This window comes from Taudactylus pleione, unplaced genomic scaffold, assembly GCF_031769625.1.
Source record: "Taudactylus pleione unplaced genomic scaffold, aTauple2 ptg000296l, whole genome shotgun sequence".
Lineage (NCBI taxonomy): Eukaryota > Metazoa > Chordata > Amphibia > Anura > Myobatrachidae > Taudactylus > Taudactylus pleione.
The window spans coordinates 4,792,280-4,812,173 of NW_028284698.1; the positions used below are offsets into that span (position 1 = coordinate 4,792,280).

The 19,894-nt window shown below is 41.6% G+C and overlaps 1 protein-coding gene across 1 annotated transcript in view; it reads right to left on the reverse strand.

Annotated features, from left to right (window-relative positions):
- Positions 1 to 1,584: 1,584 nt before the first annotated feature.
- FAM199X (family with sequence similarity 199, X-linked) overlaps positions 1,585 to 19,894 on the reverse strand; it is a 28,256-nt gene continuing 9,946 nt past the window's right edge. The window contains exons 3-6 of the mRNA XM_088482891.1: positions 16,356 to 16,505; positions 4,901 to 5,062; positions 3,918 to 4,175; positions 1,585 to 2,480 (exon numbers count right to left, since the gene is read on the reverse strand). Of these exons, the coding sequence (XP_088339017.1) occupies positions 2,310 to 2,480; positions 3,918 to 4,175; positions 4,901 to 5,062; positions 16,356 to 16,505 (741 nt within the window). The 3' untranslated portion in view covers positions 1,585 to 2,309. The remainder of the gene's footprint in view (positions 2,481 to 3,917; positions 4,176 to 4,900; positions 5,063 to 16,355; positions 16,506 to 19,894) is intronic.

A 19,894-nucleotide genomic window follows, 5' to 3' on the forward strand; every position in this document is an offset into this window, starting at 1 on the left:
ATAAATTTCAATATAGATTTGACTTTGGAGAGGACCCTCCTCAAATCTTAATCTCTCTGCACATTTTAAATCTGCCCCACCTGCAGTGCAGCATGGTTTTACCAAGGGCCTAAGTAACTTGGTTTTTTGCGCTTTGCTCCCAACTCAGAATTAGCCCCTAAAGATCTACCCCTCCCCCAACAGAATGCCCTTTCAATAAATCTCCGTATTTGAAGAAGTTGATGGCATATTTTATAAAACCCTGTCATGCAATTTTAGAAGATATCAAGTATGAAGTTTCTTTAGCAATCTGTTCCACTTTATGCAAGGCTGACATGTAAAACAAAAGTTTGCAAAAACTAGCATACAAAAATAAAATAGTACTCAATGCAAAATTCCCTATATTTCCCATGAAACAATATAAATGTTCTGGGGAGATACTGTAACACTGCCACAGACCTCTCCAACCACAAGTCAGTTCTACAAACACTGAATGCAGAAATATTGCTATATACAGATACAAGCAAACAGGTTGTGTGACAGTTCAACACCGTTCGAGATTAGTAAGCCACAGAAAGAATGACAGTGTTCTTCTTAAATCCGTGTCAGACATGTAATCCTCAGCACTGCGGAAGTTGGCTCGTACATACAGTAAAACTAATTAATCAACAATAGGAGGGTGACTGCTTTCTAATTGTTTGAAAAGCAGGTTTCTTGGTATAAGAACAAGGGAAGAGGCGATTAAGGTGCTATTCATGTACAATCACCATCACAGACATTCCCAACTCATTGTCAGGTGGATGGATGCAGGTGCTGGGAGCTGTAGTCTAACCATCTCTGATGTTTAATGCAGATTCATCCCAGAAATATAGTTAAGTTATTGACTTTTAAAGTGTCATTTACTGACAGGAGTTATTCAAGTTCAGAAGCTAATTTATTTAATTTATTCATTGCCTAAAGAAATGAGGGATTTCTTAAACATGTTTTTATCATAATACATAGAAGTTTCATAGTTAAAACACCTTTCATCAAGGTATTTGGCTTGCACTTCTGTATCAGCGAATTGATATTAACAAAGTTTACACTACAAATAGGTAGAATAGCAACCTATTTTGAAAAGCTAACTATTCCATGTAATAGGGATATTTGAAATAGCAAAGGAATAATGAATGTATGTGGTAGTAGCATGATGCAAGCACTCCTTGTGACCAACGGTTCGGAAGCAGAATCTAGACAGGAAAATAATCTATTGGAATACATATATTATAGCTTAAGGCTAGTGGTTTGTTCCATAGGAAAGAAAATAGCATTCAGAGGGGACAGCTCAATTAAGAGCGAAGCTTGCAAAGGTCAGAGGTGGTGGTAACAGCACCAGGTACAACATGGCACCTTTTACTTGACGCCCCTATAGGAGTGAGCAGTAACCGAAGCGACATTAGTCTGCTTTAAATAACCGTGGGTTGGGTACGGGATCCAGTTGGTCAGAATACCGACAGTGGCATCTCAACAGTACCCTTACACTAAACCACCTTTCCTGGGGGCCTAACCCTAACCCCCTCCCTCCAGCCTAACCCTAATCCTCCCCCCCACGCAGCCTACCCCTAACCTTCCCCCTAGTGCCTAACTTAGTCAGGCTTCTAACTGCTGTCGGGATTCCGGTGCCTGAATTGAGTGTCGGGATCCAGACCACCGGGATACTACCTTCATTCCATATCCGTGACGTGTGCAGCTGCTGCACAATGCAAATATTTGAAATTCACTGAAGAGACCGCTATAGGCATGTTTAGTCACTGGAAACACTGCAGCCCTGTCACACGAGAGGTGCAGAGCACATTTTATCAACTGAAGAACTGTGCATTGTCCATCTGACAGGTATACAGTTGTTCTTAACATAAGCCATACTAAATATGCAGGCAACAGCTTCCAAATGACACACAGCATGTAACATTAAAACCCAGCTACAGAGTATTTTACCACGAACAAACCCACCTGTACATTTGGTTTGTCAAGAAGCAAGAGGTTAGAAGAAACCATGTCTGTCTGCATAAGACAAATGCATGTGGGTATTACCCAAATAACTCTCCCGATACTGGTACAAAGAACTTTGTATTAAAGTTGATTAAAGCTTAGCTTTGAAGTGGCCACCTAACAACAATTGATGAGCGATTAGAAGAGCTTGCACAGGATCCACACTCATGTCTAAAATGTGTGATTCGTCCCGCTAAGTGATATGAAATGGGGCTACTGCATGGGGTGGGGGATCCAAGTCCTGAGCTCAGACAACCCAGCCTTACTGAGACCTAATAAGAACACTGCTAGTACCACCGTTGTCATATGAGCACATCGATATCTGGGTCATGTTCTTCCTCGTTCACTTTTAATGAGAGCACTTCTTCGTTTAGGAATAAACCACTGAGTCTCTCCTTCCGGGCCTGCCTCTGCTCCTTCAGCTGCCTCTTCCGCATGGCTTTCTGCTGCAGCTTTCTCTGCTTAGACCGCTTCTGTATGTAGAAATATATTACACATATTACAGGAACCTGCTTATCTAAGTGACCCTTAATCACTTCCATGAATGCTATCAACATCACCCAATATGTCCACCAAATTCACCGCTAGGTTTTTCCATGATGTATCGGTCATTAACGTAAACGATGTTATAAATAGAATTTATAAGTTGATTGTATATGAAATACAAAAAAGGAAGGCTTACATTACAGTTTTCATTGAGATTTTTTTTCTCTCTATCCACAACACTACCTACTGGCTTTCCTAGCATGCAAATGACATTAATGAAAACATACCTTGCTGGATATTGTATCATTTGGTGGTATAAATTGTATACCACCAAACAATACAATATATCGTTTTGTCGTTTGTAAGATCGCAGTGTGTGTATACTCAATTTTGCTTGTTCTGTGCTCAAGGGAAACAGTCTGGAAATCTGAACAATTGTCAGTCGTCTTATGGAGCATACACACGGTCAGATTTGTCAGACTTGTCAGATTTGTCAGATGAACGATTAAACGATTTGAACGATTTTACCAAAGTTTTGAACGATTTGAACGATTGAACGATTTTTGACTGCATTAAAATGAATGGAATCGTTCAAGTCTGACTGCAAACACATCAGATGTCAGAAATCGTTATCTGACCATCGGGAACGCGCATCGTTGATCGTCCATCGTTCAGGCATGTCAGATATGAACGATTTTCCTTCAGATATGAACGACTGAACGATTTTTAAATCGTTATCGTTCATATCTGAAGGAAAAATCTGACCGTGTGTATGCACCATTATGGAGCGTACACACGGTCAGATTTGTCAGACTTGTCAGATGAACGATTGAACGATTAAACGATCTGAACGATCTGAACGATTTTACCAAAGTTTTGAACGATTGAACGATTTTTGGCTGCATTAAAATGAATGGAATCGTCCAAGTCTGACTGCAAACCCATCAGATGTCAGATATCGTTATCTGACAAACGGGAACGCGCATCGTTGATCGTCCATCGTTCAGGCATGTCAGATATGAACGATTTTCCTTCAGATATGAACGACTGAACGATTTTTAAATCGTTATCGTTCATATCTGAAGGAAAAATCTGATCGTGTGTATGCACCATTAGTGTGTACCCAGTTTTAGAGAGTGTGGGAAATGTAAATCAGTTGCATCTACAAATTCAAAAGCTAAAAGACCTTTCCACCCTTATGTTGGGTACACACTGGGCGATATATCAGCCGTTCAATTGAACGGCAGGTATATCATGGGCGTGCCATCGGTTGTGTACCAGCGATATCTCGTTCACAGACACATCACGTCGGCTGGGCAGCATAGCCAATGGCAGATATATCCGCACATCGTGCTGTGTGTACTTGCTGCAGAGGCGTCCTAGTGTGTACCCAGCTGACACAAATCATGTACCGATAGAGTCACCTTTGAATCTCTGATCCTCTCTGCTGCACTTGCGGATAGATTGCTGTCACTGTGAGTCCGGCTCATGTTGGCACTTGAGTTGGAGGCGGAGTTACCACCACTAGAGCAGCTGCTCGCTGTGCTGATCATGCTGGCACTGCTACTGCTCACACTCGCCCCACTCACACCACTTGTGCTGGCTGTGCTGTAACTGGTCCTTTTCCAGCTCTCTCGTGTGGATCGCTGCCGAGGACTATGCTCCTTGATATAGCTCCTCACCTGAAAGGTAAACAACAATGACAATGGGTAACAGGAAAATGCCAAGAAAGGAAATGCCTAGTGTTTCAAATCAGGTTTGTTAGTTGCTACTAAACCAGGATATGTTGACAAAAAGTGTAAGGGGATCACGTTATACTTTGTCTATTTTTTCTCATGAGGCCACTGTTTCCTGATCTGCTCAGTCCACAATACATAATGAGAGCACATTTTTCTACTGGAAATCAGCTTCTCGTGTAAGGGAGGAGACATTCACTGTAACAGATTTAAAGCAACATCAATAACAAAGCCAGTATAAAGTGAACCCCCTGTAACTCGTAGTTCCGCAACAATGACTTTCAAGAATTTAAAGAGCAAGTGAAGCTGCTATTTCACATTGCTATATATCAGACTTTATTAATAACCAAGAACCCGGTTTTAAATGGACAGGACCTAAGAATCTCTAAAAACCAACTGCTGTACATCAAGCAGCTCTCAGTTCTATACTTCTCAACACACAGAAAGACAATAGTCCGTCACTAAATCACCAGCAATTTTACTGGTTACGTAACAAGGATGGAGCATTATCCATTTTATGGTATACAGAATGCAGTGTGTAGCGCCACTCAGGGCCTAATGTGAAAAGATTGTTGTATATTAAAATGTGTAACAACTGCAAACTCCCAGCATAGCCATGTATCTTGTAATATAATTTGTAGTTGTTTTGCTTTACACATTGGTTGACGAACCTGTTTCAGCTTTTCATCCGTCAAGCAGTTCAGTTCAATGATAAACTCGCTGTCAGTAGGGGAGATTTGTGCTGTAGGATCAATTATCTTTATTATGTCAAGCTGTTCCCGAAGTCCCATCTCTGTGCTGACTTTTCGACTGAGGTACTCAATGTACTCAACCTGGAAGAATAAAGTGTGAAACATTTGTCCCCAAGAATAAATTTAAAATAATAACAAGATAGCAGGTCTACACAACAAACATTGGGCCAGATTTAGATGTGGAAGCAAATACCATCGCAGCTGTGATCTCTCACAGATCGCAATTGCGTAAAGATGCCTCACTCACCATACAGTGATTAGAGATACCCACTGAAAGCATCTCACATCCGCTGTTCATGCACAAAACCGGAAACCTCAAATGCAGATCAGGCGGCCATTAACCTTAAGAGTAAACCTAAGCTTACGCAGACATAGCGGGTCTCCAGACACGCAGAAGGTTCTCTCGCTGCGAGCAAGAATGCAGTGACTAATTTATGGACGCCTAGAAGACAGTGTTTAAATCAGGTATGGGCAAAAAGCCTCCCTCCAGCTACCGTTTAGCTACATATCTCTGCATGCCTTGCGAGTGAATCCTATGTGTGAGCGTAATCGCAATTCAATCGCTTCAAGTGCGCAGTGTGGCTTATGCGCAATGGCAAATAATTGCTCAATCTGCGTAAATATTGGCATTTCATCGACATTTGAATCAGGCCCATAGGAAGATTAGTGCCAGAATTTAGATCCATATATGATTCATTCAGCAGGGACTGGCATTTCAGATTTTTGTTGAAAGAATAAAAAAAAATATAGCGCATATGTTAATGTATCAACTATGAATTGTTTGTGTGGTAATGCCAGATGTTAAGCTGGGTACACACTATACAATATATAGCGCAATCTTGGTGCCTGCGACCAATCTGCAGGACCATCGTGTAGTGTGTACCCCCAATCTGTCATTTTCACCAATTGTTCATTGCATCGCCCCATTGGATGTTCTGCATGGCCAGTGGGAATATTCCATGGCTGATATTGTGTTGTTACATGAGGCTTGTCCTGATATTTTGATATTTTATCGTCATGCGACGAATCGTTTAGTGTGTACAGAGATGAACTATATTGTTACATCGCATAGCTGCGTTGTTTAGGAGTGTACCCAACTCATAAATAAAGCAGGATCATAGTATTACAGCTTATTACGCATGCTAGATTTTACAGGCCTAGATAGGAAGAGAGTAAGAGCCCCATTTAGCAACGAGACATAACCCCTTTAGCACTTGCTAAAGGGATTATGTCCTCCTTTCAGTATTTAACAGAGATGAACTAAGGGCCTGATTCAGAGCCAGTCGCTATTTGCGCTCGCTCGTCCAGAAAATAGGGGTGGCTATTCAAATGAACCGTTCGCTGTTTGCGGTCTGTTCACGCCTCTAGGTCTGAACGAGCGAACAAAACTTGCAGTCGTTTTTTGGGAAACTACGCCCCCTGGCCGCTCGCATCCTACGTCATGTCCTCTATTTATTAGATTAATCGAGTACATCGAACAGCGTATGAACTGCTCGCTATTCTTGTGGTTGGTTTTTGCTACCACAATTTTGCGAGCAGTTCTGGCTAAAAAAAACCCCAGTGACGTGGTCAATGACGCTGCTGTTTTAATTATGCACACCCATAAAACGCCCGTTTTGACCTTTAAGCACGCCTGCGATCGGATCTCCACTCCCCGTTTTCAAGCACCTTCCCCTGTTACCACCCACATACGCCTCATCCTGTCACTCAAATTATCAGGCATTCGCAATTTTGCGAGCACACGATTTTCGGCCGCACTGACTGGTTCGCGCATGCGTATTACGATCCGTACGCATGCGCAGTTGGGCAAACATCGCTCGGAGCGAACGAGCAGCCACTTGCGTCCGGCTCTGAATCAGGCCCTAAGATTACACCTGTTTGTCACTGTATCGCTTACACCATCTATAGATGGTGAGAACGATAGTGTTTCCATTGCCAGCATTGTGGATCCAGCAACAGCTTTTAATCCATTTTTTCCCATTGTTCCCAAATGGGTACACTTTACTTCTTGTCCTGGTGTTGGGAAAAAAAATTATATGCCCCCTTTCGATCCTGGTTTTCCCATTTGGGAACAATGTTGATTATCTAAATGGCTCTCGAAATCAAAGAAATTTTTTTGTCTTGTATCATATATACGTTGTTGTGAAGAATGGGCGCACAGAAAATTATATTTATATAATTACAAAAATAAAATATAACTTTTATTGGTTAATACCTAAAAATAGTTTAGCCCCCTTAAAGGGGAATATAAACAGTGAAATATAAGGTTAAAAAATTGATATCAACAAAACATACAACAAATTAAAATGGCAGGACCACTAACGTGTTGCTGTGTTGAGTCTATTGTCATCTCAATACCTATCTCAATGATATTAATTGACTCTTCCCTTCTTAGATGCTATGATATCTCATAAATAAACATCCTTTCATGATTATTAGAATGTCAAGTTAACAATATAATCAAGATAGTTGCTTAAATAATTATATCAGGCTGGTTATTTCCCAGTCCACAATAATTCATAAATGCTAACTTTGCTATATATAGACAAGGAAAACTACCAGCGCTGAGAATCATACATTCACTTAGTATATTGTTCAGTACAACAGTATCAATGATATATTCTCAAAGGTATTAGAAAGATAATAAGATAATTTGCAACATTGTAGCTTAATCAACAGGTATTGGATTTTTATTACACAATGCTTCCTGTATTTGTAATACTTAAGTATGATTTCAAAATCTGGGACATCTAATAGCTTTATCTATAATAACAGTAAGGTTAATTTTTAATCAGTCCACATCTGATCAGATAATAGTCATTGACACTGTATGTATCATCAATATCCTCAGCCTTGAGAAAGCTGCTCACAGTGAAACGCGCGCGCCGGCGTCACTGGCAGCTCCATAATATGTGTTTGTTGTTTGTATAAATATTTCCCTATCTATATCAGATGCTAATTTAATTGGCACACACGATGCCAGCGACTTGGAATATACGGGACTCAATTCATACTATTAGATCGATATTGATGATACATACAGTGTCAATGACTATTATCTGATCAGATGTGGACTGATTAAAAATTAACCTTACTGTTATTATAGATAAAGCTATTAGATGTCCCAGATTTTGAAATCATACTTAAGTATTACAAATACAGGAAGCATTGTGTAATAAAAATCCAATACCTGTTGATTAAGCTACAATGTTGCAAATTATCTTATTATCTTTCTAATACCTTTGAGAATATATCATTGATACTGTTGTACTGAACAATATACTAAGTGAATGTATGATTCTCAGCGCTGGTAGTTTTCCTTGTCTATATATAGCAAAGTTAGCATTTATGAATTATTGTGGACTGAGAAATAACCAGCCTGATATAATTATTTAAGCAACTATCTTGATTATATTGTTAACTTGACATTCTAATAATCATGAAAGGATGTTTATTTATGAGATATCATAGCATCTAAGAAGGGAAGAGTCAATTAATATCATTGAGATAGGTATTGAGATAACAATAGACTCAACACAGCAACACGTTAGTGGTCCTGCCATTTTAATATGTTGTATGTTTTGTTGATATCAATTTTTTAACCTTATATTTCACTGTTTATATTCCCCTTTAAGGGGGCTAAACTATTTTTAGGTATTAACCAATAAAAGTTATATTTTATTTTTATAATTATATAAATATAATTTTCTGTGCGCCCATTCTTCACAACTACTTTTCCCTTTTTTACTATATGATTCAACTTAGTTGATTAGGGCTGCACCCCCGTGAACAAATGTAATATTGATTCATTGATTATATAGGGGTTTATTAGTACATCGACAACAGAGTGCAGATATATTTTTCTCCCCCTTTCCCTTTTCCCTGTATCTATGAATCGTATATACGTAGCAACATCATTTAAAAGATAAGTTTGAAATAAAAAACTTGGGCAAAAATGGGTTAAAGCTTCAGCAAAGCCTTTAAGGCTTTGTCAAGTCCTCGTCAGGTGAAAGTGTTGCGCACATGTGCTGACTGGCCGTTGCACATGTCACAGCAGCCCGTTGCCGAGGAGGACGACGCTGCTGGACCTCAATGGAGGGGTAAGTAATGTTAAATACCAGTGGCATATTCGTTATTATTCCCTTTAGTATTGCAGTGATACTAACAGTTATGGTATAACATACATACCTTTGTTAACTCTTTTTCTTCAAGGTCCATAGGGTCCACAGGAATTACCTTGGGGTATGTGGTTGGAGTGATCCAGGCACCAAACAGTTAAAAGCTTTAGCTCCAAGGATGCACTGGGTCCTCCTTCATATATATCCCGCTCCTGGCTACAGGCACTTAGTTTGTTGCCAAGGCAGGAGAAGAAAGGACAATTGTACATCAGAAACACTCACTCTAAGAAGAGGGAATCATTGAAATACAAAAGAAAAAAAAGATTACCCAAAAACACCAGGTGCGTTAGGGTGGGTGCCCTGTGGACCCTATGAACCTCGTAGAAAAAAAAGATTTAACAAAAAGGTATGTTATACCATAACTCTTATTTTCTTCTTCAGGTTCCACAGGAATTGCCTTGGGGATGTCCAAAAGCAGTTCCCTTAATGGTAGGGACGCTCCAGTTTAGCAGAAAGGAGAATTTGACGCCCAAAGGAAGCATCCTGAGAGGCAATAGTATCAAATGCGTAAAATTTGATAAAAGTGTGGACAGAAGACCACGAGGCTGCCTTACACAATTGTTCAGCAGAGGCACCACGACGAAACGCCCAAGATGGTCCCATAGATTGAGTAGAATGTGCTGTCACTGTGTTTGGAACATAGATCAGCTTGTGTGTAAGCCTGAGAAATCGTCATACGAAGCCATCTAGCCAGAGTCTGTTAGCTGGCCAGCCTCGCTTATGACAGCCATACAACAAAAAAAGAGAATCAGATTTCCTAAAGGAGTTGGTGCAATCCACGTAGATACATAGGGCCCGCACCACATCCAGAGAAGCTTCACCTACCGAGAGGTCTGCAGACTGGAACAACAATTTCTTCATTTACATGGAAACGGGATACTACCTTAGGAAGGTAACCCGCCATGGTACGAAGAACAGCTCTATCCTGATGAAAAATCAAAAAAGGGAGACCAACAAGAAAGGGCTGCCAAATCAGAGACCCTGCTGGCAGAGGAGATAGCAAGAAGAAAAACCATCTTTGATGTCAACCACTTAAGGTCTCTGATTTCAGGGGTTAAAATGGGGGAGCCTGAAGAGCCCTGAGAACCAAAAACAAATCCCACGGAGCTACCGGAGGGACAAAAGGAGGCTGAACCCTCAGAATACCCTGAAAAAAATGTCCTAACATCAGGCTGCGGGGCGATCCTTTGCTGAAACCAAAACAGAGTGCAGATACCTGAACTCTCGGGATGGTCAGGTGGAGACCTAGGTCTAACCCAGCCTGGAGAAAAGCAAGCACTCGCGAGACCCTAAATACTTCAGGATCATATTTTCTATGCTTACACCACTGAAAATACGAGTGCCAAACCCTGTAATAGATGCGGACAGAGGACGGCTTCTGTGCACTAAGCATCGTCTGAATTACAGAAGTAGTAAAACACTTGGCTCTTAAGATGGAAGATGCAAGAGCCACGCCGTCAAAGACAGACGTCCGGATGCAGGCAGGGACCCTGTGTTAACAGGTTCGACCTTAGAGGAAGAAGCTATGGAGTGACTCTGAAGGTCGGTGAACCAATGGAGTCTGGACTGCTTGAATTTCCTGATGTCCCTTGGGAGGAGGGAAATCGGAGGAAAAAGATACGCTAACTTGAAGTCCCACTTCACTGCTAGAGCATCCACAAAAAAGGCTGCGGGCTCCCTGGTTCTGGACCTGTACCTGGTGACCTTGTGAATGTGGCCTGAGGCCATGAGGTCTACCTCTGGTAATCCCCAATTGTCCTCTAGGATATGAAAGACATCTGGATGAATAGCCCATTCCCCAGTGTGTATATCCTGCCGATTTAGGAAGTCCGCTTCCCAGTTGAGGAGTCCTGGTATGAATACTGCAGAGATTGCTGGAAGATGACATTCTACCCAGACCAGAATGTTTGTCACTTCCAGAATGTTTGTCACTTCCAGGATGTTTATGGATAGGTGGACCCTCCTTGGTCGTCCATCTTCCCTGAAGGTGTAACGCCCCATCCATGGAGGCTGGCATCGGTAGTGAGGATCACCCAATCTGGAATAGAGAAAGGGCAACCACTGTTCAGATGAAACGCCTGCAACCACCATGAGAGGGAAAGCCGAACCTCTGGGGAAAGACGTATCATCTGTGATTTTATTAACTGGTACTCCCCGTTCCAAAGGGAGAGGATCAGCTGTTGCAGTGGTCTGGAGAGTAACTGAGCAAATTCCATCAAGTCGAAGATCGACACGATGGACCTCAGAACCTGCATCGCTGAGTGGATAGACACAGTCTGATTGCGGAGAAATCTGTGAACCCGCAATTGAAGGGCCACAACATTGTCTCCTGGCAGAAATATCCTTTGTGCCAGAGACTCCTGGAGTGCACCTAAATGTACCATCTGCTGTACTGCAGAAAGCGATTACTTTTTCCAATTTATGATCCAGCCGTGACTGTGTAGGCAGGCAATCATCAGTCTGAGATGATGCTGAAATAGCTGTGGAGACTGTGCCAATATCAGGAGGTCGTATTCTGACTCCCTGACATCTGAGGTAGTCTTGGTAAAGACTACTGCCATAATCTTGGTAAAGACTACTGCCATTATCTTGGTAAAGACTACTGCCATTATCTTGGTAAAGACTACTGCCATTATCTTGGTAAAGACTACTGCCATTATCTTGGTAAAGACTACTGCCATTATCTTGGTAAAGACTACTGCCATTATCTTGGTAAAGACTACTGCCATTATCTTGGTAAAGACTACTGCCATTATCTTGGTAAAGACTACTGCCATTATCTTGGTAAAGACTACTGCCATTATCTTGGTAAAGACTACTGCCATTATCTTGGTAAAGACTACTGCCATTATCTTGGTAAAGACTACTGCCATTATCTTGGTAAAGACTACTGCCATTATCTTGGTAAAGACTACTGCCATAATCTTGGTAAAGACTACTGCCATAATCTTGGTAAAGACTACTGCCATTATCTTGGTAAAGACTACTGCCATTATCTTGGTAAAGACTACTGCCATTATCTTGGTAAAGACTACTGCCATTATCTTGGTAAAGACTACTGCCATTATCTTGGTAAAGACTACAGCCATTATCTTGGTAAAGACTACTGCCATTATCTTGGTAAAGACTACTGCCATTATCTTGGTAAAGACTACTGCCATTATCTTGGTAAAGACTACTGCCATTATCTTGGTAAAGACTACTGCCATTATCTTGGTAAAGACTACTGCCATTATCTTGGTAAAGACTACAGCCATTATCTTGGTAAAGACTACTGCCATTATCTTGGTAAAGACTACTGCCATTATCTTGGTAAAGACTACAGCCATTATCTTGGTAAAGACTACAGCCATTATCTTGGTAAAGACTACAGCCATTATCTTGGTAAAGACTACAGCCATTATCTTGGTAAAGACTACTGCCATTATCTTGGTAAAGACTACTGCCATTATCTTGGTAAAGACTACTGCCATTATCTTGGTAAAGACTACTGCCATTATCTTGGTAAAGACTACTGCTATTATCTTGGTAAAGACTACTGCTATTATCTTGGTAAAGACTACTGCTATTATCTTGGTAAAGACTACTGCTATTATCTTGGTAAAGACTACTGCCATTATCTTGGTAAAGTCTGTTGACAAAGCAAAAGGCCGTGCCTGAAATTGGAAATGTTGCTGCAGAACCGCAAACCGCAGGAACCTTTGGTGGGAAGGTGTAAGTGGCACATGCAGATACGCAACCTGAATGAATGTCCAAAGACATCATAAAATCCCCTGGTTCCATTGCCAGAACAACTGACCGAAGAGTTTCCATACGGAACTTGTGCAGCCGGATAAATCTTTTGAGACCTTTCAAATTCAGAATAGGCCGGTGGGACCCATTGGGATTCTGGATCAAAAATAGATTGGAATAATAACCCTTTCTTTGTTGATCCAACGGAACCGGGATTATTACCCCTGAATCCAGCAGGGAACAAATGGCCTGCTGGAGGGGGGCTAAGGCCTTTGCAGAGTTGTGCAAAAAACCTTTGTGGGGGACTTTTCTAGAAAGTAAGGGAGTACCCTCGAGAGACCACTTCCCGGACCCAGGCGTCTGTTTTGTGATGCCAGGTATCCGAAAACTGAAGAAGTCGGCCTCCCACCCTGGGTGTCCCGCCCCATCAGGCCGAGGGTTTATCATCTGACTTGGAAGCCGGACGTTTGATTGCCCAAGATCTCTTAGTTTGCAGTCTCTTACGAGACCTGGTTTGTCTAAAGGAAGACTGACCTTTCGCTTTTCCTTGTGGGCGAAATGCCCGAAATGATGACTGCCTAGGTCTAGGGGTAGTCGTTGAAGGCAGACCAGCCGCCTTGGAAGCCGCCAAAGTAGCTACAATCTTATTCAATTCTGTGCCAAACAGAATGCCCCCTGCAAACGGCAGGGATTCCAAAGCCTTTTTGGACCCTGCATCTGCTTTCCAGTCCCTTAACCATAGGGCTCTGCGAGCAACAACTGAGGCAGCTGATGCCTAATAATGGCCCCCATACACGAAACGATTTGAAAACGTACGACACCTCGTTACGTTTTCAAGTTTCGTCCGATGCATTGCGGCATGCTGTAAATGGTATACGATGCACCTTACAAGATGCTTCGTTTACCTATTTTACAGCATCACGGATCGTAGATGAAATGTTTTTTCCATCTAATTTACGATGCAGATCCACGACGCCGTGGACGCGCAGCGCATCGGAATAGTCTATGAAAACCCTATCTTTCACACGATTGGTCGTTACGATCAGTCGAAAACGGCTAGATTGTGTGACAAATCGCCCCGTGTATGGGGGCCTTTAGAAGCCAGAATGCCGGCATCTAATGCCGCCTCTCCCAAATAGGAGGCTGTCTCCTTGATATAGGAGATGATCATCAACTGCTCTCTGGAAGCCTCTGGAAGAGTATTTTCCAGTGCCCCTGTCCATTCTTCAATGGCCTTAGATACCCAGGCCGTGGCCATGGCCGGGCGGGCAACTGCTCCTGACAGAGAAAAAAACGCCTTGAGACAGGCTTCAAGTCTTCTATCTGTGGAGCTCTTTATACAAATAAAAAATGTACAAATCCTATGGCGCTGCACTCCAGTGCTGCAGAGGTTAATAATAAGTCACCACCTTATATCTAATCGCATATAACAAAACAAATCAACCTCACTTGCGCTCTGGATTGTCCAACAAGTCAGCAATAATGAATTGTCCCACGTCCTCCGGTATGGGTAATACTCCGGTATAAAAAAGAAGAAATGGAAAACACGTCGTCACTGTACGATGTAGCCACCCGGGGATGTGAATATGAGGAGAATATGGTGGACTATGAAGATCTTCTCCCGGCTTAGTATGGTCCCAACTCCCATAAGAATCACCCAGATGTGAATGAGGATGTCTTGTGTGGAGTTCCTTACATGTATGCTTACTTGTAAGGGCGATGTATGGACATAAAGGTATCTTTATTTTCAGAAACCTCGACCTGTGGTCCTTGACGGAATGTGATGACCTGGCCTCCACAATCACCCGACGTAAACCCAAGTGAGTTGGTTTGGGATGAGTTGGACCGCAGAGTGAAGGAAAAGCATCCAACAAGTGCTCAGCACATCTGGGAACTCCTTCAAGACTGTTGGAAAACCATTCCAGGAGACTACCTCATGAAGCTGCTTGAGAGAATGCCAAGAGTGTGCAAAGCTGTCATCAAAGCAAAAGGGGGCTACTTTGAGGAATCTAAAATATTTTGATTTGTTGAACACTTTGTTTACAACATAATTCCATATGTGTTCTTTCATATAGTTTTGATGTCTTCAGTATTAATCTACTATGTTGAAAATGATTTAAATAAACAAAAACCATTGAATGAGAAGGTGTGTCCAAACTTTTGACTGGTACTGTAGGTATAGATAAACGGTTCACAACCTGTGCCATAAGCTGAGAAAAAGAAGCCCAAGGGGGTTCCTGCCCAGGAGTTGGTAGGTTGGACTGATGTGGTGACTCCTTATAACAGCGACCACATAATCCATCCTGTATGAAATCCTGAAGGGACAAGCTCGCCTGACAGGCCATACATGAAACCAGCACAGGGGCTTTAGCCTCCTGCTTCTCTTTATCTTTAGACATAACAAAACAATATAATGTTATGCACATACAATACAATGTGACAGTGTTCACCCCAAAAATAACCCACACTGTAGCAGAGGGTTATGAGGAGAAATAACAGTGATCGTTATAACTGACAGTTATTCAGGAAAAAGGGCAGTATAACACACAGCAGAACTTACATAAGTCACATACAATGCAAAGAAATATATATAACTACAACTACGAACAGCGCAAAAGCTTAGTAGGATATTGAGCTCTGTATAACCTGGCCACCTAAGGAGAGAGATACAGGGAGACTGACCAAACCTACTGAGATTTGCAGCTACAGTAGAGCACATGAAAGTGGTCTCTGGGCGTCTCATAACAGGGAGGCAAGGAGGAGCAACCCAGACGCGGGAAACCTAGTCTCTGGACCAGCATCTGGGTTGGGGAAGGGGCCGTTGGGGAGAGCCTACCTCCCCTAGGCTGTATGGGATCCACCGAACGCACTTGCTTTACATGGCCGCCTCATTTTACGGTCCCCGGCGCCAGAATTTTATGCCCCGGTGGTCTAGTGGGGAAGCAGTCGCCCCTGAATCCCCACAACAGCGGCCTCCGGCGGACTTCCACGTGGTTCCACGCCAGCGGGGAACCACCTTACCTGCATCCCCGATGTCTCTGGCTGCAGTCCCGGGCCCAGGGTCTGTCAACTCCGCTGGCGCACGCCAAAATCAACAGTTCCCTCACTGGTGTTGCGGCGCCGGTGGGGGAAGATGGAGAAACAGCACAGGCATCCATCGGATGCCTAGTGCTGCTTACTCATAGAAACAAAAACAAAGCTTGGGACCCCTGTTACAAGGTGCACTGATCCTGGGCACCAAACAGTAAGTGCCTGTAGCCAGGGGCGGGGTATATATTGCGGAGGACCCAGTGCATCCTGGGAGCTAACGCTTTTAACTGGTGCCTGGATCACTCCAATCACATACCCCAAGGTAATTCCTGTGGACCCTATGGACCCTAAGAAGAAATGCCGCTGGTAATAAAATTAGTTGCTAAATGGGGCCCTAAGAGTTGTAGGTATGAGTATGAGTGCTAGTAACTTACCTGCTCATCATTTGTCATAGCACTCCAAGGGAGCTCATCTAGGTTCCTGTGTTTGTTCTTCTTCTTGGAAGGCAAAGAAGGAGAGCTGGGTACGCTGGGAATAAGGTCTGACAACACATCACTGCCGCTTGCAATGTCACTCCCAGGCAACTGGAGGGAGCAGAAGTCATGCAGGGTTTATTCATAACATTTTATTTTAACTGATTTTGCCATTTCCCAAAAATAATTAAATGTTACTGATCTATTTTCTCATGACAGAAAGGAAATATACATATTTACAAGTGCAATACTACACTATTTAATATAGCTGTAACCTGTATTAGCACTGTGGGTTTTGACAACATACACCCAATATGGGAGGCTGAACTGGATATAAAATGGAAATATATGAATATAACCAGCATGCCCGTTTTCTGTCTATTTGCTAGTTTCAGGCAATAGCTCAGACTATCTTCTTAGTAGACAAGAAGAATGGTAGCGCCAAAAACTCCGTTAACTCAAGTTAGGAAGAAGGTTTTGTCTCCTAGAGCATCTCATTATATTATGATAAATTCATATTCCAATGGAAACAAATAAAAATAGCAATAGTAAGGTTGAGCCTCCCATATCCAAAATGCTTGGGACCAGGGGTATTTTGGATATCGGAATATTCCGTATTTTGGAATATTTGCATACTATAATGAAATATCTTGGGTATGGGATTCAAATCTAAACACAGAATGTATTTATGTTCTATATACACATTATACACACAGACTGCAGGTCTTTTTATACAATATTTTTAAGAATTTTGAGCATCAAAAAAAGTTTGTGTACATACATGAAACTTATTTATGTTTCATATACACCTTATACATACAGCCTAAAGGTTATTGTATACTGTATTTTAATGATTATGTGCTTTAAAAAAAGTTTGTGTACAATGAACCATCAGAAAGCGAAGCTTTCACTTTCTCAGTCATACTAAAAATATTCCGTAATTCGGAATATTTGGATATGGGAGACTCAACCTGTAATTAAATAAGTAGCAGGATATGTCAACAGAGGTGCTGCCCTAGCCGGTTGAACCAAAAACAATGAAGCAAAAGGATAAGGGTGCCCACTAACTATCCAACTCAGGAGCTCAGAGGTCTCCTAGTTAGGGGTAAATACCCAGAATCAAACACTTTATCTTGAGTGTTTAAAGTGTTGGTACTGTATTATTCTGGAGTTTTAAATAGAATTTAATAATCATCAACATTTATTTATGTACTTCACTTTGGGCCTCGGCTGTTGTATCATCACATTGTCCACCGGCCCACATAACCAGGATATGAGGAGAGGTCAGTTGGGCTGGCTCTATTGCAGCCGTTACAGTCGGTCCCACTGATAGATCCTGACTGACTGCTGCACATTTACTACTATCTTTATCCTAGGCCTATATTGAGCCGGGTAATTCATACAACACCAGTGCTATCTGGACTGCAGCACATCACACGGACCTCCCTGCTCCACCTGGATTGCTAACTGAGGCCGAGTAGCATCTAATCAAAAGGCAGATACCAAACGGTTTGAGCATATCAGTACTATCTGCACTGCAGCTCAAAGCATCAGTCCTCCTATTACAATTGTTAGCCGGAGCTCCATAACACACTGGAAGTCTCAGTCTAAAGTCGGTTACATAGATTGACTATCAACGCCTTCACCAAGTGTGCTATCCAGTCTTGATCCAGAGAGCTGGTTAATACCTCGTGACTATTAATCTGCTACGCGATGATTGCAAACTTGCCATTTTTGCCACATACCTATTGAAGAACATTTATTAACAATATCTAATAGGAACCTAGTGTTCATTCTAGCACCCTGCACCTGTCACAAACTGTGCAGTTCCTCTTTCCTGCCTGGGGTGTCACTCTCTGCTCTGGTGCTTCTAGCAAACTCAGCTAATGCAATATACTTTTAAGATACAGACCAGAGTGTTCTAGAAGCACCAGAGCAGAGAGTGACACCCCAGGCAGGAAAGAGGAACTGCACAGGTAGTGACAGGTGCAGGGTGCTAGAATGAACACTAAGAACATTTCCTTGATGGTGATTATAGATCAACTCTAAAAGCTCTTTTTCATATGGAAATCACTGGGAATGATATATCCTATTTGCAAACTTATCTTTTTCAAGTAATATGTTTCTAGTTGCAAACTTATCTATGTAGAAGACAGTCAGTTATCTTGTATTTTTAATTGTGGATTGGAGATCTTTCTTGTTGTTCGATTTTTATCATTTAATATATTGATTCTGGGTATTTACCCCTGTTATTTTTGCTAGGAGTTTTAGGCACTACCATTTTTCTTGTTTGCTGGAGCTTTGTTGCTTTATAGGGTGTTGGTGGACCCCTAAGTTAGTTGCAGCTCCTGCGTTGGATAGTTAGAGTGGGTGCCCTTATTCTTGATTTTGTCTCATTATTAGGGAGGTTTTCCCAGAGGTGTAGCGCACTACTGACTATACACTATATTACATCTCAAAATGACAACTATGAGAAACTTCAGATGACTAGATTACATTGTGCTCCGCATACTCCCAATAACAGGGCTGACATGCACAGGAGCTTGCTATCATTCAACAATATCAGTGGCACAAAGGGGTCGGTCACTGGCACCAAAGTATAGTCAGTAGTGCAACCAAAGGCTAGAGGGAGTTTTCCTACAAAAGTCTCCATTTAACAGACATATTAGACAGGGACGCGCTGTCAAGGTATACACATGGAAACCTTAATGAAAATACTCATTAAAATAAATATTGACTGATGGGTAGTTTCAATTACTCACAATTAGATAATGTACTTGTGGTGGTTTAAAGGTTCCAAAATGAAATCATATTTATTAAAATAAAAACATCTGTATGATAACATTATAGCACCAAAAAATATATCCTGAAGTTAGTGCTCATATTACAGACATTTATTGGAAGGAACAGAACCAGTTCGAAATATCATTACAAATCTGTATTAATGTAATTTGTGGGTTTTTTTTTTTTTTTTTTATCATGGTTGGTGTTGTGTTTATGGGAAATGGGTTTTTGAACTTGCAGATGGGAGTTGTGTTTTTCCCCCAATATTTTACAAACTTCTATATACGCACACAAACACATCAAAATCAAGAGACATATAAATACACCCCAAAATACTTTAAACACTTATTTGCTGATATACAATTTCTGGCTAACATTTTTCCTGCTTTTAAAAATTTGTAAAAAAATCAACCATTTGACACCTCCTATACTTTGCATATGATCACTACCAGCCTTCTTCACTGTCCTGCTATCTTATTTGGCACTATTGTGGTGTTCAGGATGACTTCCCTATTCTTTCATGCACCTAGTTTGCACACTGCAGAGTTATCTCGTGACACCAAGGTGATGCCCGAAACTTGCCGTTTCTAATAGAGGCTAGCTAATCTGATGGGGTTTTTTTTCTTCAAAAATATCCCACAATATGCGCACAAAATTAATTAATTTGGCCCAAAGTTGTCATTGTGGGTATATTGTCCTATACAAGTGTTTGGTTA